This window comes from Ovis canadensis, chromosome 3 (assembly GCF_042477335.2).
Source record: "Ovis canadensis isolate MfBH-ARS-UI-01 breed Bighorn chromosome 3, ARS-UI_OviCan_v2, whole genome shotgun sequence".
Taxonomy (NCBI): domain Eukaryota; kingdom Metazoa; phylum Chordata; class Mammalia; order Artiodactyla; family Bovidae; genus Ovis; species Ovis canadensis.
This window is the reverse complement of record NC_091247.1, coordinates 92,105,727-92,129,006: the sequence shown is the minus strand read 5'-3', so window position 1 is coordinate 92,129,006 and position 23,280 is coordinate 92,105,727. Positions and strand designations below refer to the sequence as shown.

General features: G+C 32.5%; 1 protein-coding gene across 4 annotated transcripts in view; it reads right to left on the bottom strand.

Moving 5' to 3' along the window:
* Window positions 1-2,926: 2,926 nt before the first annotated feature.
* The window catches only part of MEMO1 (mediator of cell motility 1), a 111,328-nt gene continuing 90,974 nt past the window's right edge, over window positions 2,927-23,280 (bottom strand). For 3 of the 4 annotated variants that reach the window (XM_069583627.1, XM_069583626.1, XM_069583628.1), the window contains 4 exons: window positions 23,135-23,277; window positions 15,119-15,195; window positions 4,951-5,055; window positions 2,927-3,602 (listed from right to left, as the gene is read on the bottom strand). In XM_069583627.1, coding sequence (XP_069439728.1) covers window positions 3,471-3,602; window positions 4,951-5,055; window positions 15,119-15,195; window positions 23,135-23,277 — 457 coding nt within the window. In that variant the 3' untranslated portion in view covers window positions 2,927-3,470. Of the gene's footprint in view, window positions 3,603-4,950; window positions 5,056-15,118; window positions 15,196-18,223; window positions 18,524-23,134; window positions 23,278-23,280 lie in introns of all 4 variants that reach the window. The other variant, XR_011255753.1, reaches the window with a different exon arrangement.

The window sequence follows — 23,280 nt, the reverse complement described above, 5'->3', positions numbered from 1 at the left end:
GAACAGCTGGGAAAAACTATATGGCCTGAAAACCCCAAAACATTTATTGTGTGGCCCTTCACACAAAAACATTTACCAACCTTTAATTTAGGATAGGGCTTCCCTGGGGGGCGCGGTCGGTAAAGAATCTGCCTGCAACACAGAAGACTACCTGCAGCACAGGAGAGCCGGCTTCAATCCCTGGCTCAGCAAGATCCCCTGGAGAAGGAAATGTGCAACCCACTCCAGTACTCTTGCCTCGAAAACCCCACGGACAGAGGAGCCTGGCCAGCTACGGTCCACAGGGTCGCAAAGACGTGGACACAACTGAAGTGACTTAGCACAGCACTGCACAGCTGGCCCTAAAAGACTAACTTTAATCTAGGATAATGAACTGTGTGCTACCAAAGAAAAATTTGAGATTTCCAACAATAACCGTTAACTAACTCAGGACACCTACTTTCTCTACTGGAATCTGAATGATCCTTTATTCCTACTCTGTTGCCATAAAGATTTGTTGCCCACCCAAGACAGAAAGCACTTACTTACCTGCTCACTGAGCTAAACTATAACATACATTTCTCAAGGACTCACTATGAGAATAGTGAAGAATCCATGAATATACTGCTCTGTACAATCTAAGGTTAAAAGAAAGATGCTGCAAATAACTCAAAAGTATATTATAAAAAAGAAACTATAGAACTACATAAAATTTCCTTTACATTTTGTATTTCAAATAAAAACACTTTTAAAGGCACTTAAAGTAGGAAAGTTTAAGTTCAATAATTTAGGTAATATTAACTGCATTAAATTAATTTCCTTTTGTATTAAATAAAAAGGATTTTCATGTATGCAGAGTTGAAATCAAAAGATAATACTTCTAACCCAATTCCATCAGGTAGTTTTTTCAACGTAAGTGACATTAGAATCTCTAAAGAGCAAAGTCACAACATCAAAGGACTTTGAAACTGTAAAGTGTTTAACAGACTACCTCAGTATTTTACAGTTAAAGTTTCAATACAATATGAAATATTTATGGTGTGACAAATAATTAGTGGCAGAAGCAGAGCTAGAAACCAAAACTTCTCTATCAGTTTGGAACTCTTTCTACTTTGTGACTAAGTAAGAAAGATATGCTCATTCCAGAAAAAAGTAACATTGAAGTACTTTGGATATTTAAATGTACAGTAAACATATTCAGAGGGCTATAGCCAACTCAATCTAAAAACCCTCTTGTGTTTATTAATCAATCAACTATAAAATTACAGAAGGGAGAAAAATAATTCATTATAAAGCCACTCCTAATAGAAAGATCAAAAGAACAACCAACTATTTGCTTAACAAATTGTCAATGATTAGAAAAAATAGTAATGGTGAAGCAGGGGGCAGTATGATGAGTACTTATATATTGCTAATTTGGTACAATCTTTCTGAAGGGTAACTTGGTCATATTTTAAACAGCTTTGAAAGTTCTAACCTAAATAGAACTAGTCTAATATAGAATTCAAATTTCACATACAAAGATGTCCATCCCACTATTTATAATTGTGAAATATTAGAAACAACCTAATATCCAAAGAGAGAATTGGTTCAATTATGTTATATTCATACAACAGAATAATAGGCAGCCATTTTTTAAAATCACATTTTCAAAGACATGGGGAAGTACTTATGACGGGGAAGTAAATTATAAAAAGCAGGGTATACAACTATATGGTCAGCAAAATCCCAATTCTGTTATTATGCACACACACAAACACATATACACACCCATACATATAAATAGCATAGACAAAGATTGAAAGGAAATACAAAAAATATTAACAGTGTTTTCTCTGGATAGTGAGATTGAAGATAGTTTTTTTCTCTTCTTTATACTTATCAATATTTTCTAAATTTTCTGAAATAATCATGTATTAGTCTTATACCAGAAAACATTAAAAATTTACTCTGTAGTCAACTTTGAAAGTTTTATGGTCTATGTAATAAATAAGGAATAAATATTTACAATACTCAAAAGTAAATCTGAATGTTGGGAAATAAATCAATAACATGTAAGAATATAATTTCCATACATGTATAGGTGGGTAATTTTGAATCCAAAAGATTACAGTATTTCATCTCAGTTCTTGAGTATAGAAAGTTGGTATTTAGTAAGAAATGCAAATCTTTAAATAAAATTGGTGCAAGGCATCTAAAAATTGTGCTATTCTGGCATAACATTGAAGATATAAATGCTCTCCAATGTGATATAAATACCCAGTGTATATTAAAATAGGTATAATCTAGTACATACATCATGGCCAATAATTAACTAATTGAGTTACTTTTTTTTTTTTTTTTTGCCAAAGTGACTAGGATTGATCTAGGCTAAAGAATACAACACCATACCATTATTTTAGTTGGAAGAGCCGCACCAAAAATCATGACAAAAAACACTGCAGAACTATAAGAAAATCCAGTGGTTTTCTGTTATTGTTAATGACTTCTTGCTAAAAATTCAAGTAAGACAGTCAAACTGCTTGGAGCACTAAAAAAGCATAGCAGCAGTGTATGGTCTGCAATGACTTGAGAAACACTAAGAACATTCTTCATTGTTTCCTCATTTGCAGACTACTGCCTATCAAACCCTATCTGAGAATTACTGAACTACATCTGTGTTCTTTACCAATCTTGAATTTATATTGTATTATAATATAGTCATGACACAAAGTGATGTCACACATAAAAAGGCAAACTGTATGTAATTTTAAAAACTAACTTTAAAATATGACTCTATTATCTGTGATAAAAAAAATCACATAAATATGTAAAATATAAAAATACATCCTAACATACTTTTACATAAGAACTAAAGTTTACCACTTTTAACATAAAAATTCTGAAATGGAACTAATAAAAAACAATTTTCATATGTACCACAGAGCAATAAGTTTAAATCAGACTATTTTGAGTTGTGTAGCCCTTTATTAGCAACTAAAATAGAAGGTATCTGTTGTACAATATGGGTAGTAATTGACTATAACTGGAGAATTTTATATTCTAATACAGATCATTTATAAATGCAACTTCTTTATTAAAAAGCTTCCACCCTTTTTGTTTGTGTACAATTTGCAAAACTATTCTGAAAGCAGAGTATATGTGCACAAGTCTGCAAAGAGTGCAAATTAGGATATGGTAAATGCTTCACAAGTTACTTTCAAAAAACTGACTGCCACAACTGTGCCTTTACATTGCCTGTTTGTTTTTTTTTTTTGATCAAAATATTTTGATGCCAGCGTTCCTTCCACTGCTCTAAACTATAAAGCATTTTTTTTAATGAGTTGAAATTAAGGAAGGACTACACCTACTAGAAAAGAAGAGAAGAAAGTTCTATTAGTTTGAGGTTTCAGAATCCCCCCAAACCAGGACCAGTGTCTTGGTAAGGGTTAGGCTGGGACCCTGGACAGAGTATGAGTATGTGCAGATGGCATTCCTGAGGATTCAGAGCTTCAGTGAACCGTGAGTGCTCCAGCTGCATAACTCACTGAACTGTCTTGCCAGTTTCTACACTGGCTGGACTGGGCATAATTCAAAAAGGAAAAGCTCATATTCATTCCATTCTTCTGCAGCTCTGTGATAGCCTAGGAAAAGAAAAAAACTGGTTATGACAGACATCACATAAAAAAGTGAGCACTCTCTGAACGCACCCGTAGCTTAATTTTGTTCACTTCACAAACGAAGCCTAGATCCCTCCCACTCTACGTTTCTTGGATTTCTCATCACCTCACATTAAATAGGAAAAAGAAAGGATTCTTTATTTTATTCTCTCAAAGAACATATCCTAATCTAGCTTCTTGATAAACATCAGTCATCTTCCACTTTATCCCTCCCTGTATTTAATAAAGCCACTTAAAAAATAAAAAAATTTTAAAGCACAGTATTTTTCTCTCTATTCGCTAAACCAAATCTTGCCCACTTTCATCTTGAAATGTTGGGAGTCTTTTCTTTGTCTGACATTGATTAAATTTTAAACGTATATAAGTTCAGTACCAAATCTAAGAGGTATAATTTAATCTAACTGTAAATTGGTTTATCATTTATTTTACTAAAATTTTACTTAGTGAAGTTTTATTTGATTCAATTCAAACTTTAGTAAATTAGTATAGATTAGTCTTGTTTAAATTTCAAAGATCAACTTAAGCCTTTAACAGGCTCTTACAGTCAATACTGCTTAAGAGGAGACCTTTCCTAAAAATCCTCAGTGTACCATCTTTCAAATTACAGTACAGTAATGCTAGACTTTCAGGTTTCTACCCTCGACTATTCTAGACTACATTACCAATTCCATGATTTCTCTACCTCTCCAAACAATGAGCCCATTATTCCTTCCTCTTCCTATTCCTAAGTACACATTTTCTTCTTTTTGAGTCTCACATTTTCTTCCAATTTCAGTTTTATTAGGGAAAAAATTAATATTATCTCTTTAGAAAGTCCAGTTAATCAAAAACTTCTGCCTCTTTACCAGTCTTTAAATGAAATACTATTGTCTTTGTTATAAGAAGAAAAACATACCATTTGCCTTGCTTTATTAAATTATCAATATCTAAAACTCCAGCACAGAATCTTCCACTTATTTTTCATGGAGTCAAGAACACTAAGTAAAACCCCAAAATTAGTAAGACCGTGTTTACTTTGGTTTATTTTTGTAAAGAGCATACTGGAACTGGCTAAGAGTCAAGAGGAAAAAGTGGGTTTCAACTCTAAAAAACTCTCTTTATTTGAAAGAAAGTCTTGGCCAGTCATACAGTGATAAATAACCTTAAAAACCAAAACAATAAAATTTAAATTATCTTAAAGGTACTAGAAAATTTATTACATATACCTAAAACTAAAGCTAATAAGCTGTCACAGATGGTATCAATTAAGATATTCCAAAAGATAATAAGATTAAATTTTTTTTTTTTTAAAAGGCTTCCTAAGGATACTCACATTTAATAACACCCCAATGGGATGTCTTCCACATATAGTATTATGGTATTTCTTCAAGTAATTGCTAAAAGATACAGGATCTAATTGTTCTATAATACTCATACCCTAAAAAAAAAAAAAAAAAGAATGAAAGAAAAAGAAAATAGGACAACTTATTATTTCCTAATTAAATTTAGTTACATTTTAAAACAGCTACTTAAAGCTAATGAACATAATTTTTCAATAAAAAAAACACATTACTTAGTGAAGTTGATACTTCACTCATTTATCCAAGGTAATCTCATTACAGTGAACTCTCAACAACACACACATTTTATTAACAAAAACATTTAATCCCCAGTTTAGTTTTCTCTAACCTCCTGGGATGTTTCTACACCATGTTTCCCAGTTGTCACTCAGCTCACAAATCCTCAAACATTTCAGGATTTTATATTTTTCATATGTGTGTGCACACACAAGATTTATACAAGTAAACCTGTTGTGAAAATTTTCATACAAAATCTAAAATTAGATTTGATATATGGTTATTTTTCTCATGTCTGTTATATAACTCATACCACTGACATAATCAAGAGCTGATTATAATTTTACTACTTCCATTACATATATATAAATATCAACAGTGTGTAAGGCATTTTAATTATCAGTGATTATTGAGGTATGTGATAAATGATACCACAAACTAAGAAAACAGTTAATATATTTTTAATCAATTTAAAGCTCATAACAGACTGATAAAAGCTTAAGCAAAATAGGTCTTTACAAACAAGCTGAAAAAATAAAAGTTCTCTCTCTCTTAAACTAGAATGTTTTGTTTTCAAAATTTTAACTGAGAATCAAAATTTTTTAGACTACTATTGAAATGACCTCTGATTTGGACATTTGTTTACACTTAATTCTGTATTCTGCAAATGCCTTCAAATGTGTTCATAATACTTCAATATAGAGCAACTTTAACTCATCTGAATCAAGCAAATAAACCAATGATTCTAAACTCATTCATTCACTAACTACCTCACCTTATTTTCTTACCCAGGTAAAATACTTTATACTTATATTCAATAAACTGGATTAATATCCTCTGGGAGAAATGTAAATTGTGGTTAATTCATGAATCAAGTGACATAATTGTGTCTTTTTTTAACATAATTTGTGTGTTTTTTTATTGTATTTCAACATATTTTAACAAGCACAATGTAAAAGTATCTACAGTAATCAGATGAACACTCATCTGGAAAATGATGGCAGTTAGCAAGTGACATAGTACAAATATTGCAGTGGCAACATTTAAATCAAAATTTAATTTTATAAAGAATCTTTCATCAGAATATCCAAGTTTTTCATAAACATTATCATATTTTTCTACAAATATATCTGAAAGATAAGCCTATGTGTGTGTAGTCAACTTCCAACTTCTTGCACATCAATTAGCCACTCTCAAATTTATCCACAACCAGTGTTTAATGCTAAGTTGGTTTTCTCCTGTCAACTAGGTGACTTCCAGGTCAACATTCTCCTAGAGAGAAATACGAACTAATTTAAAAGTTAAACCTAAGATAAACGATGAGTATTATGATTTTGGTACACAGAAAATCACTCAATATGTTTCTAAAGCAAATAATAATACCAAGATGGAATTATAAATCTATTCCATAAATATGAATAATCAAGGTCTAACTCCCTAAAGATGAAGAAACTATACATTAAAAAGGTTAAAAGCATGTCTCTAAATTTCTAATCCTAGGCTCCTTCTCATTTACTTACTCTACATCATACAGAATAACAAGAGAAATATCAATAAATCTTTAATACTCGCACATAGCTACAAAGGGTATACATCTTATAAAAGAATTTTCAAAACTCCTGGATGAAGTCTAGGACAGCTTACCCTAAATCAAATTCCACTTTGTAATAAATTATGTAACATTAAAGGTACAATGTGTACCTTAATATTAAAATCTCAAAGCACTCTGTGAATAAATGTATCATATATATATATAAACATGAATAACTCAAAGAGAAAACTAATTATCACATTTGTAGAAGACAAAGAATTCAAAGCAAGTGGCCAAGAAATTTCACACAGAAAATATAAAATTATAAATGTAAAGAAGACATTACTAAATAAAGTGTTCAAAATGAAGATACAATAGTTAAATTACAATCCAGAAAGCAAAAAATTGAGGTAATGGAAGTTAAGAGATTAAATTTAAAATTTTAATTCCCTGAAGTGCACTGTGTACCTACCAGGGCAAGAATCAATTTTATTATACTCAATTCTCTGACAAATACAACAGTTACGAGGTATGCCTTTTTACAAATAAGGGATAGAAAAATTAAGGCATTTCTCATGAGTGAACCTCTCCAACTAGAAAATTCATAAAGTATGCAAAAACAATAAAAATGATTAGTAAAACTGCAAAATGGAACACCCATTAATTAACACAGAACAGTGACAAATAAACTTTTATATATATTTATGTTTTGATTCTAACAATTCTGAAACTACTATTACCAAAATTCAAAGAAGATAAAAAATGCCAGTTTGATGCTACTGCCCAAATTCCAAAAAGATGAAAAACAAAAGTACTTCCCAAATATGCCTAAAGAACTCTTCTATTTCTTAAAATACTGGAAGAGATGATCAGTAAATCTAATGTCCAGGTGACAGAAAGCTTGGTAGGGCCTGGTATATTGAGAATTTGAACTTAATCTAATAGGAAGCAGTGAAGTGGGTCACTACCCATTCAGTTCTAAGATACAAGAAGACATTATAAACACCAATTGCCTACCCATCACAATGACCATATGAGTTTCTGAGGAATTTAGCAGCTTTGGCAAGAAATCCTCAGATTGAAAGCTAACTTCCTACCTCGAAGGGAAGAAGAGCAAAGGGAATCTATCATTGTGCTGACTCTCGAGTAATAACTGAACGTTTGTAATGTCAAATCCTACCTGGTCATCCTAAACTCAACAGGCAGTTCACCTAGCAGAGCTGCAAATTCAGAACTCTAATAAGATAACAAAGGTCTTCCCTTTTTAAAAGTCTACCTATATATAATAAATTACATAAATTTTATTTAATTTTAAATATTACCTAGAAATAATCTCCCTCTAAAGAAACAAACACCAAAAAGAGTAGCAAAACATTTTTAGAAGTCTTTGAGAAATAAGAACTGAACCATATCTTTCCATTATTAACACATAACTAAAACTATATTATCATATCATTAAGACTGTGGCCTTATTTTTTTTAATAAGGATACACATTTATGTTGGAGAGATGGGTATACATTTAGGAAGATGAGGTAGGAAAAGGAAATATTCTAGTTTCTTTAAGAGGTACCAAGATAAAATCTTATAATGAAAGAAGTTTTATGGGGGAAAAAAACACTCTAAACACAGCAGTGCTAAGAACAAATGTACTAATAAATAACTACCTTAAGGACGATATTGTAAAACTAGCAGCAACTACTAAAGAAACCACCAGGCTAAGTTCAAGAGAAAGAAGTGTGAGGAGACAAATATGAACAATTTCACTTTCAAAAGACTAACAGGAAGAAAAGAAGTTAAAGTTCAAAGTAAATAAAGTGACTATTATAAATCTGGAAGGAAAAGAAGTTAAAAAGATGACTACAATGACATTTTCAGATTCTCTCTGCCAAATCGTAAATGCCAGTAGCCATAAGGAAACACTGGTCTACATGAAAAGCAGTACCGAAAAATAATCTGCAATCAAATATATATAAAACATGTATAAATGTGGCTGCTGTTTCAAGTATGTAATCTAAAAGGTTCACAGAATCAACATCTTAAAATGTGCTCTGCTTTGGTCACTATACAAACTGAAATTGCAACATACTAATTACCAAAACACATGGCCAGTAGTCAGTAACATTGTAAGGCTTTCAGAATCTACATCTCTTACAACTAGTTACTTTTTTTCTCCGAACTACAACATTTGAAAGATTCAGCTTGTTTTCCTATATATTTTTCTTTCCTTATGTGTTTTCTTCACATAATTAATTTCCAAGATATCCAAATGCTAGACATAAAATTTCTCCCATCAAAAATCAGCAATTTTGATTTTGGAGCCTAAAAACTTTATTTTCTAACATTTTATTAACTACGTTTAAAAAGACTCTTCTGATAACAAAAAAGGCACCAAAACTTAACATAACTTTCCAAAAAAATCTAAAATTTTATAATTTTATACTTAAAAATAATCTTTTCACTCTATCAAACTTTCCAAAGGTATAATTACAATTCAGAATTGCTAACATTTTGCAATACTCGTATAGAAGTATCCTACTATATTCTGCTCTGAAAAGATTGATATATAGAAATTATGATATTAATTCTTAAAGAAACTATTTACAACATAAAAACGATACTCATAAAAAGGAATATACAGTAGGATATTCACCATTTGGTCATATAAATCAATTAAGAAAACACACTGCATAAGAGCTGGCATAATAGTGAGTGTATAGATATACTTACATGTATAAAATCATATATACATAAGTATATGTATAGAGCTAACTATTCTTGTTATTTTAACCCATTTATTCTAACTCCCAGAATGGATTTATAACTTGAATTAACAGCATGCTAATTAAAAAAAAAAAAACACTTAAGAGTCCTTTTAAAATTATATAGATATATTACAGAAGTGTTTCAATAAATGAACCACAAAAATCAAGTTCAAGACAAACGTTATATCAACTATTAAATTCAAGCATATTAAAATGAAGCAAATATTCAATATTTATTCCGAAATTATATTCCAGGCTATTTAAATAAAAATTTTAAAGCTAACCTCTGATAATTTTGGACATGTAAAGTAAGGTAGATTTGGAATTCAACCTAAAGCTTATTGGTTCTATTGAACAAAAATTTCTAAAAGTTTCAAAGCCTAAGAAGTGAGCAGAAGAGGCAAAAATTTTCAGAAGTTACAAGAATCATGCCAATGGGTAAATGTGACTCTTCTTGCTCTTCCTCAAAGTAAGTAACCAGGGTCTAGTTATCCAACTGATCATACACATCAAGAAAGACAAACAAAGCTAGTCCTTTTAATATAACCTAAAAATCAACAAAGTTAAAAGGCAGGCTAAAAGAAATGTTAAATATAGATGTTTGTAATATACAACATACACATAGAACAATAATATTACTTAAATATGTCCTCTATTCTAGAAAATTCCAAATGATGCTATTATATTCAGTAACTTCAGAATACCAGGTAAACCAATGTTTTGAGGACATTTCCCTTGTGCTAAAAGCATCAATTCATTGATTGATGAATTCTTACATTTGCAAAATTAAATGCTGTCTGATTAAAGTCCACAGATTATTTACATAGCTGAGTAGAAAACAAAGGGAAAGAAAATGAATAGGAAATTCTCTTCTATTTCAACAGATCAGAGTCCATAATAGGCTAGCTCCAACTCACCTTCAAAGATGGTTTTGGAATACAGTTGTTTGGACTCTCTCCATATTATTAAAAGGGGATCCCCAGGGGCAGGTATGGGCAAGTCTATTTTGAGAGAGTTCCACAAATGATTTCAGTTGTAAAGATGGGGTTGGGAATTACTGCAGTAGACAATCCCATCTCTGCCTTGGCTTTGATTAACAACTACCTGTTGAGAACTCCCAAACTTACTCCAGATCTCTTCTCTGAGCTTCAAACCAATACAGTTAATCCATTAGCAAAGCCCTGTTGAATACAAGAACTCAAATCTATGAACTTCTTTCCATCTTCACTAATACCACCCTGGTTCAAATTACTAGCATCTCTCCCCCAAACTCCTGCCAATGCCCACTGTTACTACTCCTGATCCTTTTGCAGAATCCATTCTCTATACAACCAGCAAAGCAACCTTTAAAATAATCATTTTATTATTCCATCATTTCACTTCCCACTGTATTCACATAAATTTCCTATCCTGGAAGTTAAAGCCCTACATTTCCTGATCCCCTGCCCACCTCTCTTACCTGAGCTGTATCATTCTTATCCCTATAACCCTGACCTTTTTCCCTTTCTTCTAACACACTAGCCTCTTCCCATCATAAGGCTGTCACAATGGCAGTTTTGTCTAGAATGTTCTTCCCTCTGATCTACTGAGTTTGTTCCTTCTTATCATTTATAACTCAATTTAATGTTCCTCCTCAGGAAGTCTTTTTCCAAGCATTCAATCTAAAGCAGCTTAGAATTATATGCTTTTTCAAAACCCTGTTAATATTTTCTGCATAGCACACATCACTTTTGAAAACTTATATAGTACATCCTTAACTCTTTTAAAAAAAAAAAAAAACAATATGCGTCTCCTCCAGATAGAATAAAATTTCTGTGAGATCAAGTGAGCTTATTTATTGCCTTATTTTCACCAGTGCTTAGAACTTTAAATGCACTCAAAAATATTTGGTGAAAAGAAAATCCAAATGCCTACTTGCCTGATATCTCCACTTGGATGCCTTGCTATTTGTTATAGCAAATATAACATATCCCTAATATTTGAATTTATGATCACCCTACCTTGTAAAAAAAACTAGCCCTATCACCTTGTGATTCTGACCTAAGTGAACAGAATGAAGATATAACCAGCAGCATAAGCCAGAAAATTAGGAAACATCTTTTTTTTTAATTTTTAAAAGATTTTCTTATAAATTACATCCCATATACAATTATTACAAAATACTAACTCTATTCCCCATATTGTACAATACATCCTTATAGGCCTATCTTACACCCTATAGTTTATACCTCCCACTCCCCAACCTATGTCGCCCCTCACCCCCTCCCCACTGGTAACCACTGGTTTGTTCCCTGTATCTGTGAGTCTGCCTCTTTTTTGTTGTATTCACTAATTTGCTGTATTTCCTGGAAGGAATTACCCTTGACACTTCCTTCTCCTCCGAGTTTTATCATCAGTCTGTCTCTAAAATATACTGGACACATCCACTCTGTCCCTCGCTCCCCCATCACCAACCCAACCAAATTACCATGTCTCACTTGGATAATCAAACTAGTCTACTCATTTCTCCTCTGGCCTACGTCCAACCCATTTGCTGCAGTACAGCTATATGATCTATTCACATACAGTCTTCTTTTATCACTTTCCTATTTGATATCCTTTAAACAGCCTGTTCTAGATTCTCTAGCGTAATTTCTCACTCTCTCTCATCCACTTAAGCCATTGATTTGACAGATACACATACCGAGTACCAGAAACAGGGTGATACAAAATAAAGATCTTGATCTCATGAAGCTTACAATCTAATAGAGGAGGTTTTTACCAACAAATCGACAAATATTAAGTCACACAGTAATAAGTACTAAGAAGAAAAATAGAACAGGGTAAGATTTTACACTGTGTGATGGAACAACAAAAGGTCTTACAATGGTACATTCCCAGATCGCTCAGTAGTAAGGAATCTGTCTGCCAATGCAGGTTCGATCCCTGGGCCAGGAAGATCTTCCCTGGAAGGGAAGATCCCCTTGAGGAGGAAATGGCAACCCACTCCAGTATTCTTGCCTGGAAAAATCCCATGGACAGAGAAACCTAGCAGGCTACAGTCCATAGGGTTGCAAAGAGTCAGACATGATTGAGCACATCATGGAAAGGTCTTAGAATAACTGTTCACCACAGGGGCTTAGTGGAAAATTGTGGGCATATTTGTAGATGCTCAAATGCTCCATCATGTCCAACTCTTCTCTGTCTATGGAATTCTCCAGGCAAGAATACTGGAGTGGGTTGCCATTTCCTATTTTAGGATATCTTCCCGACCCAGGGCATATTTCTGGGTTGTGCCAATAACCAGAAGATACTACTGGGGGATTTAGAGGGTGGCAACCAGAGATGCTGACTGTCCTGCAATACAGGACAGTTCCACACACAAGGAACTGTTCTTATCCCTCAACACTTTCATATGTCCATATATGAGAAAAAACCTGCTTATAATTATCTATACTCTTAACACCATTTTACATACAAACACAAAGATGTTTTGCATGATTTTAATACACAATAGATTTCCCGAAAATAAACTATCATATAAAGTGAGGGAAAACTATACTTTGCTAAATTTACAGTTTTCCTAAGAATTATTCACCATTTTAGAGTTGATGAATTATTCATTCACCCACATAACTTGGTAATGTAAGTCACAAATATAAACATCTTTAAATAGATGTTTGTGTGTAGCTGTTGAATTAATGATACTCTCTAAGTATCTAACTACTCCACTGTCTCCTCGAATACAGTTGGTACCTGGGCATGTACATTATCAAACATATACTAATTTACTATAAATTACTTTTCCTTTTATTTCTTCCTTAGATTACAATTAGGGTATTTGTTTAATTTAATTATGTACACAGAAAGATTATATTCACCAACTCAATCATTTGAAAACTATTTGCTGGGCCCCTACCTACGTTTCAATAGCTAGTCTAAGCACTTTGGATACATTCGTAAAAAAAACATATATCCTTACATAATAAATAAGTGAAACATTTAGTTTCTTAGAGGAAAAGTAAGGTGGACTGTGGATGCTGAAAGGATGGAGTGTAAGATGTGCCAGTAGGCCTCACTGGGAGGGTGAAAACCAAGCAGTCATAAAGTAAGTGAGGCAGTCCAGTGCAAAGGGCACAAGCTCTAAGCTGGGGCACATGTATGGCATCACTGGGGAACAGTAAGGAGACCGGTATGTCCAAAATGCCTCCTAAACACCTTACATCTCTATATTGTAATGGCTTCTTTTCTAAGTCTACTAGATGATGAGACTGTAGGATCAATTAAATCAGAGATCATGCTTTCTCTTCTTAGTATCTTCAATACTTCATATAGTATTAGAATACAGTAGACACTCAATAACCATTTGCTTTATGAAGAAAATAAATGATATAGAACCGGAAAAGTTTTCTGAGGCAACTGAGAACTAAACCTCAGAACAGCAAGATTAGAATAGTAGCCAGAAAAGAATTAATTGACCGACATGACAATATAATAAGGCCCCCCAAAAAAGTCAGTGAATTAAAATTCAAACAAAATTTCAAAGGCAAAAGTATTAGGCCATAATCGGATTTAAAGTAACACGATAAATTTAAATATGATAAAATCTCCTGAGTAACTGCATTTATTCCATTTGGCTTTTAATAAAATAATACTACTCAATATAACCTACTTATAGCTTCAGATCCAAAATCCTTACTAAAATGTGTTTCTATTTTAGACCAAATATTCTTATATTAAAACATACCCATAAAGCTTATCACAAACTGGCCAAATTGATTTTAAGATTACGGAGTGAAAGGTTGATAAGAGTTTAAAGATAATTTAGAGACTAAGTCTCTCCAAGTCTCTCATCTTAGAGAGACAAATTGAGGACTATAAAACTGAAACAATCTGTTGAAGATCAGAAAAAATTAGTGATATATTTGCTAGATTTAATATTCCATTATGAGTCGATACCAAAATGATCTGCATGTCTCTAAAATATCAAATATTATCTAAAATATTAAATACTAAATATTAAATATTAAAGCAAGTACTCTGACCACCCTACCTCAAGGAAAACTTGAGGTTTTTGACTCAAGACCTGCAGGATATATTGACTGCAGGTTTTGACTCAAGATCTGCAGGATATTTTGACTGCAGATTTTGACAATATCTGCAGTTTTGACTGCAGGATCAATATCTACTGTATTCCTGGGCTAGTAAAGAATACAATAATGTTTTAAAATTCTAATTTAAAATGAATCCAAATTCCATTTAAGAAAAACCCAAATGGCCAAAAAATAGAATTAAGTAATAAAATAAACTTAGAATTTACTATGGTTGCTTCTGCTTAACAGTAAGTAATGGCATTAGTATCCTATTGTCCCTAAATCCAAGACATTCCCCGAACAGTATCTAAAATCTGTATCTATTCAAAGTATAATTAATCAATCAAATAAAATTAAGATGAAGGAAATCTCTACTAATAGAACAGGGATTATTTTATAATCAATATCACATGATTACAATATATATTTTGCACATTTAAAGATAGGGAAAGAATTATCAGCCCATTGTATACCTTAACATAATAAGTCTTGAGTCACTAATCTGAAATTAAAGAAAAAAATCTTAGAGCAGTAAAACCCCACACCTGAAGGACTTACCATTTTATCTAGATGTTCAATGGATCTATAAATCTCCCCCTGGGATTCATCATAGTAACTGTAACGGAACCTTTGACCTTGAAACAAATATCATGTACAAAATAAAATAGGGAAAAATTAGAAGCTAAAAAGAAAGCAAGCGCTTACCAAATAATTTCAGTTCTCATGGAAGGCAAAGCACAGCTTAAGCCTCTGAGAGAATGATTCCCAAGAGCCCTTGTATGTAAAAATAAAAGGCATATTTGGGAAGGTAATAAAGAAATGATATATCATCAGTGTTTTACAAGGTTAAAAACTATTTCAAACTGTAAAACCTTAAAGTCACAAGCAATACAAAAGACTAAGGAAAAACAGTTTAAAAGTTAGAAGCATTGTTAAAACATATTATATCGGTCTATAATGGAAAGTAAACCCAAAGAACATGATTCAAGAAGATTTGGCTTAAGGAAACTATCTCAGTATAACAAACCAACGAAAGCTTGGCTTTTGTTGTACAAATGCAAAGATTTAATCTCTACTACAGAAAATAAAAAAAAGTAAGTCAGAGATATATGTGGCTTGTATAATTTTTATGATCTAAATTTTAAAATTTATGTCATTGTTGCAAATGTTAGAAAACAATTAATACAAGTGCCTTTAAGTAGGATACACAAAAGTATAAATTTAACAAGTAGTTCTACTCTGACAATAAAGTCTCAGTAAGGGTTCAAGCACAGAACAATCAATGTTTAGTTATTCTCCAAAGAACAGAGAGGGTAAATGGAAGAAGTTTAAACAGGGAGAAACAAAAGGCTCAGGAAGTGAATTTTGCTTCCTACTATGTTCATATAAAAGCCAAAAGTTAAACATATTCATAATTAATTACAGATTATTATTCAACTGATTATGTTGTATTTCAGATATATCAAAACCTGTTTTTCAGCAATGCCTTTATTTTCAAGAATTCATTATTTTTATATTCCTTATTTTCAAAGATGCACCAAAGTGCAATTCTGAAGGCATTAGAGTACACTAATCATGTGCACACATACCATGCGTCTTTGTGCTGAAATTTTACAGCAAAGTTCACAGAGCCAATTATTATCCTCGCATCTGAGAAGATGGGTTTCTTTGACTAGATAATTATGATTTTTAAGTTTTCTATTTATCTCACTAAAAAATATCATCTTACAGATCACGAGCTATGTAAAATTATAAAACCCTTTGGATGTTCTTTTTGAAACTGCACATCACAGTTTTTAACATTTCATTAACTTGTTGATGCTAATCATCTCTGATAGTCACCTTTCTACAATATACCATATTTCCTTAGCTTTCACATATTAACTTTTCACATACATTAACATGTACAACCACTCAATGTGGCAATTCTTATTTCCCCCCACTTCCCCACCAAGCACCATTATTAAATCAATACTGCATCTTACAATTCATGATATCCTAGAATCAAGCAATAGGGTTCTGAGACAATTACCTGCATTTTGAATATTAACAACCTTTTCTGGTAAACACTGGAGATTACTGTATGTTGCTATAACTATCAGATCTATTACAGTTGTTGAACTAAGAAAATTCTTAAACAGTGACAACTCTATCACACAATATCTCTATATTAAACAATTCATCAGACATTTCCTTCAAAACTTAAGAGTTAGGTACAGCTTTGTTTTTCTTTAAAGAATATATGTACTTACTCCTACCTAACACGCGTTACATAATTTACTCTATTTTTCCTATTTGCCAGGCTGCTCTCAGAAGGTTCAAAGCCAGATCTAAAGTCTATCATAATAACTTAGTGATTCAATTCCCTGGTACTAAATTTCTACTTTTATTGCAAAGTTCTTTTGATAAAGCTGCCTCACATCGTCTGTGAAATGAATAAACAGTCAAATAAACAATCCTGGACAAGAACATTCTAACTCACTGTCGCTGTAATCAGAGTGATATTGTTGGATGAGATCAAGATGAATATTCTTTGAACCTGAGCTGCTTCAGGTTTTCACCAATACATTCTCTTTTTCTTACTTCTGACAATAACTGTTAGTTTTAGTTGTCAATAATCCCTGTTACTGGGACATAATTGTCTTATCTCAAGATGGCCACTCTCAAGTGCAGAGAAAAATGTGTGTACTTTCTGACATTTGCTATTCAGAAGTCTTTTCTACTTATTTTCAATTTTAGAGCTCCTGTTTCAAATTGCTGAAGTTGGTTAAACCTGCCCTAACCATACGTCAAAAGTGTAACTATATTTTAAAATGCTATCTTATTCATATGGACCATTTTCAATGTAACTTTCACTTAAAAACTACTTCTGAAGACAGAAGTACACCCAATGTTTAAAATAAGTTAAAATACTAAATCAACATGTGATTGAGTAAGAATGACAAAATACAAAGAAAATCAATGAGCAAATGCTTTAATATTTTGTTATCTACTTTTTGCTATGTTTCAGTAGCCATCTCGAATTTAGCAGCTGAAGAACTGAGTAGAAATATTTGATACGCACTGAAGAATTTGTTAAGAAGCTAAATTCACACGTCTATAGCTACTACATTGAAAAAAGCATCTTACTTGTAACAGCTCAAACTGTCTCATGATAATTTAACTATATAAACATTTCAAAATTACTTCAGTAATTCATTCTGGTCAATATATTTGGAGAAAGCATCAAATTTAAAGGAAACAGTTGCCATCATCCTAACCTAAATGCATTAATATGTACACACGTATGTGTGCATATACATGTGAAAGCACAGGGTTACACACGTAACAAGTTTACTTAAACACCATTTGGAATTTGAATTGAAAAGATATTTTTGCTTCTACTTATTACAAATAAAGTTCGTCAAGATTTTATTTACTAAGAAATAAAAGATACGACACTAATACAATACATTGCTCATTAATGCACCTTCAAATATTGTTCATTTAAAATATGATTTCATGTATCTTATCAGTTTTGCTTTACAGTATTTCTAACATTCAGTAAAGCTTATGCATCTAAAGTGAACAAATAAGGTTGCCTATATGCCTGGAGAACTGGACGTGTGAACTTGTACATAAGTATGAATTAAGCATATCACATAGTAAGAGAAAATTACTTACCTGAAACTTATCCTTTCAGAAGGTACACTGGGAAAATGGATTCTTTGAGCCCCTGTTTCAACTCCAAGTATGAGCTTTCTAGCTTTAAGAGCCATTGACACTGCCCCTAGGGGCAGCACAAGCTTTGGAACTCCCCTAGTGAGTATGTCAGTAGTTTCTTCAGGTGCCTTCCCTCAGTTCTTTTCAAATTCAAAAGATGAGAGGAAAAATAACCCAAGAAAAAAATCCTGTAAAGCAGAAACCTTACTCTTTGAGGGAAGGAGGGTAGCTCATTTGTGAATCCATTCCAGAGCACGCTTTCTGAGAAAAAGAAATACAGGTAAGTAATTTTCCCATCTCCAAAGGTGACTGGTGATTAATGAGTGGATTCACAGAGTGTGGAGAATAAGCTCCAGGGATGTCTGTTTAACACACAACAATCAACTAATGAGGACAAACATAACAATGAATGGTACAAGAACCAACACTACTTTTGAAATACCTCAAAACAGAAAGTAAAAAAAAATATTAACCATCTCAACATTAAGCTATATACTAGATTGCAGAAATAAACAATGAGCTTGGAAAGTTGTTCTATAAAGCCCCCAAAAGATCAGTGAGTAAGACAGACTTCCAGACGTATGTCCAGGAAAAACTGTACTATTATACATTTACTTAATCACTTCATATGTTTAAATATTTGAGTTCAACCTCACAACACCTGTGAGATAAGACTATTAGACCATTCTACACTAAGGACCTAAACTAGGGACATTTAACTGAAATCACTATCAAAGAAAAAATGTTTCATAAAGAAAATATTATCTAAGTAGCATCAAATAAGGTATTCGTTTTTATAAGCAAAATACTATAGTCCTTTCATTCTGAAGTCTTAGTTATAATGTAAAAGTATTGGCTTTATCTCAAACTTGCAAAAGATCAAAACCCTAAAAATATGAAATCACTATGTACCAATATTTGTGAAGACAAATATAATATCTTGAATAAGATATATTTCAGGAATTAGCTAACTTAAATCAATTTAAATATTTAGAAAATAGTAATACCCAAGAGACTAACAACAGAAAGGGAGAAGAATACAAATAATCATATACTAATACAGATCAAACTAGAAATGCCAATTTTAATAAGTGACATATATTTATTAAAAATTATGTAAATATACAAATGCAAGTTTACAGATAAAAATCCAAACCTGCTGAAGTGACTGTAGTATAAACCTCATTCATATTTTAACTAAACAATTTTTCATTAACTTTTACCAAATAAATTTATTGAAACTGATTTGAAATTAAAACTATCATTTAAAAGGAAAATTATTTAATAAACAGAAGTGTGAATCCACTTTAAAGAATCAACTTCTGTTAAGTCCAGTTTCACTTAGAAACTTCTCAGAAGTTAACTGAAAGTTATGTTAATGAAAGCTGTCAATGAAAGCTGTCAATAATCTACATTTGAAAGTATAAAGTTTGGGATGATCGGGAAAAAGCAAGTATTAACAGAATATATGGAAAAGAGAAAAAATAAAACTCAGGAAAACAGAATACAAATTCTACTAACTAGAAAAACTAAAAAGTCCTGACCACAGACAAAATTCTCCATAATGGAGCCATCCAACAGGATGCGGACTTGTGAGTAAGTGCACAATGGGGGGACAGCATTTAACTGTGGTAAAAGCCAGATTCGAGCAGCAAGTGTCCTTTCGCTTCTGTTACTCTTCCTGATATTCAAATGTTATCAGAGAAACACCATTTGGGGCTCCCAAAAAGCAGGGAGATTCAAATGAGGGGACAGAAAGACAGGGCACGATAGAATCTAAGTTCTAAACTGTCCCTTTGCTTGTGTCACCCAAAAAGAATTGAGAGTATTTTAATCTATTTTTTTCTTTCTCCAATATCTCTTTCAAGTCTAAACAAGAGCTAAGTGGGATCAGAAAGATGAATCTCTTTAAAGCAAAACACCCCTTTAAAAAATTAATTTTTATAATGGACATTGGCTAACAAATAAGGTTGACAAGGCAAAATCCTTCCAGTTACACACATGTAGGTCTCTCAACTGTCTCTATTATCAAGTTTTTCATCTTATTTTTCACAGAACCTGGACTGAATATAAAGAGAAACACCCGCTAGAAATAAAGATGTCGTTACTGCCAGTACTCTAACATATTATTTAACAACAACAACAACAAAAAATCCCACTGTATATATCTGAGCAATTGGTCAACTGTACCATAATCAAGTGAATTCTCTTAAAAAAAAAAAAAACAAGCTATTCAGAAATGTGAAGTGTGTTAAGAGCCTAACTCAATGAAACTTTTAAGATCTCTGAGTACTTGAGAAAATTAATCTTTCCTGTGAAATGATTCTGAATTCAGTGTTATCATTACTTAAGCATGATAAAATCAATCCGCACAGTATCATTAAAACAAGAAGAAGAAACTAAGTACTGTAGTCATGAGAAAAGGCTATATTTTTGAGATGGAAATTACTGTTCATTCACATAGGAAAGAGGACCAGTGCCACTAGAGCATGAATTTGAAAAATATGAAATTTAATTTCTGTAAGTAAACACAATTTAACCCATAACTAGCCAATGGTTTATATTATCTCAATAGGCATGTAAAGGAGAAAATAAAGCTTACTTTACAAGAATGGCAGTCACTATTGCATTGTAGAAAGGAGTCTACCAATTTTGGAATAGTGTCCATGTAACTCTTTCCACTTACTCTCAAACCTCCATCAAATTTCCTAACAAATATTAGTACAGTGCTTTCCATAAGTGCAAAGTAGGCATTTAATGAGCATTATTAGTGACAGTTATACTGAAAAAATAAACACTTGGAAAGGTTCTATTACTTAACCACTAAATGTAAATATAAATATGTTTTAGTCTCTTGACAATTCCAATAGCTAACATTTACCAGACTTTGGAAAGTTTGACTTCTTTTTTGTAATTATAACCAGAAAATTCAATCCTGCAATTTAAATGCCAAAATTTTCAAGAAATTAGTAGACTAAATGGTCTAAATAATTTTCTGAAGATTTAAATAGATATAAACCAAATTTGTTTTTCTCTCTCAACATTCTACTTAAACACAGTAGCAGACTAGGATTTGCTTTATAATCACCAATGAGGTAAAAAAGGATGAGTTCACACAAAAGCAACATTAAAACATCTACTCGTCTTTTAAGTGGATTTATGTTGTGGTTGTACTATACCAACATTGAGGGAGAGTCTAGGCCCTGAAGAATACTATCATATCAGGGAAGTGAATTATTTAAATCATGAAGTGATTTTAAACAATTCAAAGAGCCTTAAAAGTGAAGAGGAAGGGACACATGCTTTAGGAACTTTAAATTTCTAAAACATGCTTTATTCATAATACTAAGAAAAATAGCTTCCCCCCCCAATAATGATACTTCCCAGTTTTATTACTAAACTTCAAAATCCCCAAGAAAAGAATCCTTTCAGATCTAAGTAATACACTTATATCCATAAAAAATAACTTCTGCCAAAGGTAGCAAACCAACTAGCAAATAGAATTTGTTATTAAAGAACCCTGAGAGCCTCTTAAGGAATTTGGCGAGGTAGCAGACAGAGCTACCTGTGTACCCTAAACCAGGGCTTTCAACCTCAGCACTATCAACATGTGAGCAAGATAATCCTGCACATTATAGGATGTTTACCTAACAGCTTTGCTGGACTCTACTCATTAAATGCCAATAGCATCCCCACCTCCTTCCCACTCCAGCTATGAGGACCAGAACTGTCTCCAGGCTTTTCCAAATGTCTCCTGCGGGGATAATCAGCCCCAGCTGAGAAATCAGTGGTAACAAAATATTTATCTATACCATTAGGGAGAATGTTTCTCTTGAACTGAAATCTCAAGGCCACACACAGTGCAGGATGATGTAAGAGAAAAAGAAACCAGCCTATCTAGGCCTGATAAATGTAGAATCAACTCTGGCAATCAATGACAAGACATGTAAAGGCCAGGGTTCCCTATAGCTCATTAAAGGTGTTTTTCTGGCCATTATGTAGCTTAAAATTTATGGTGTTGAGCCTTATGTTTTCACCATAATCAAAGAAACAGCTGAAGAATGAACAGATATTGGCATCCTTAAACCATTAAATCAATGAGTCAAAAAGTGTCCTAAAACAAATAGGATTTAGAAACATTCTATCACAGTAATGGATAAATAGAACAAACTGTATCCAAAGAATTCAAGAAAAAAAAATTCAACCAGAAGAGGCATCCATAAACATCTCACTTCCTTTATGATCTACTCGCTGTGAAGCTTCTTTATTTTTTTTAATTCACAATAATAACAAAAATCTCTTTGAAGTTCTTATCCTTATGAACCAGTGAAGACCACAGTGCTAATAGCTAACATGTTACAATCTTTGGAGGATACTTTGGAGGTATAATCTTTGGAGGCAACTATGGGCAAAAACTAAGCACCAAAGGCAAAAAAAGAAAGTAGAAAGGACTAATTACAAGAAAAAAATGTGGAGCAAGACTGGCATAGCACACAGTGCTCTTCTTCATTCTAAAGAACATCTGTTTTATCTGCCAAAAAACTAACTTCAGAGAGTCTATCACACAGCTCTACCTAGAAATGGGGTTAAAAGATCTTAACTCCTACTTACCTAAGTGTCTAAGCAAGGATGCCCTCACAGTGTGAATCCAATTATACCAGTCGCCTTTGGAAATGTATCCATAATCCCCTGTTACAGTCTCATCCTTTTTAAATGACCAAGAGTTTTTCATTCACCTTTATATATTATTGCTAAAAGTGCAACTTTCCAAGGAAAGTGATAAATAACTGAAGATCAGAGCTTAGAATGAAAAGATACCTTTAACCACAAGTACATAATTTCTACCATGAAATGTTAAAATCTAGAACTTACCCCAATGGCAGAAATCAGAAGAAACCACAAAGAGATTACTAGGATCCGCTAGGTATTTACTGAAGAGTTTTCCGAATTCCTGTTCTTTTGACTCACTCAGAGCTCCAACCAATACAGGAATAATGGTAAACTCATCCTTATGGCTT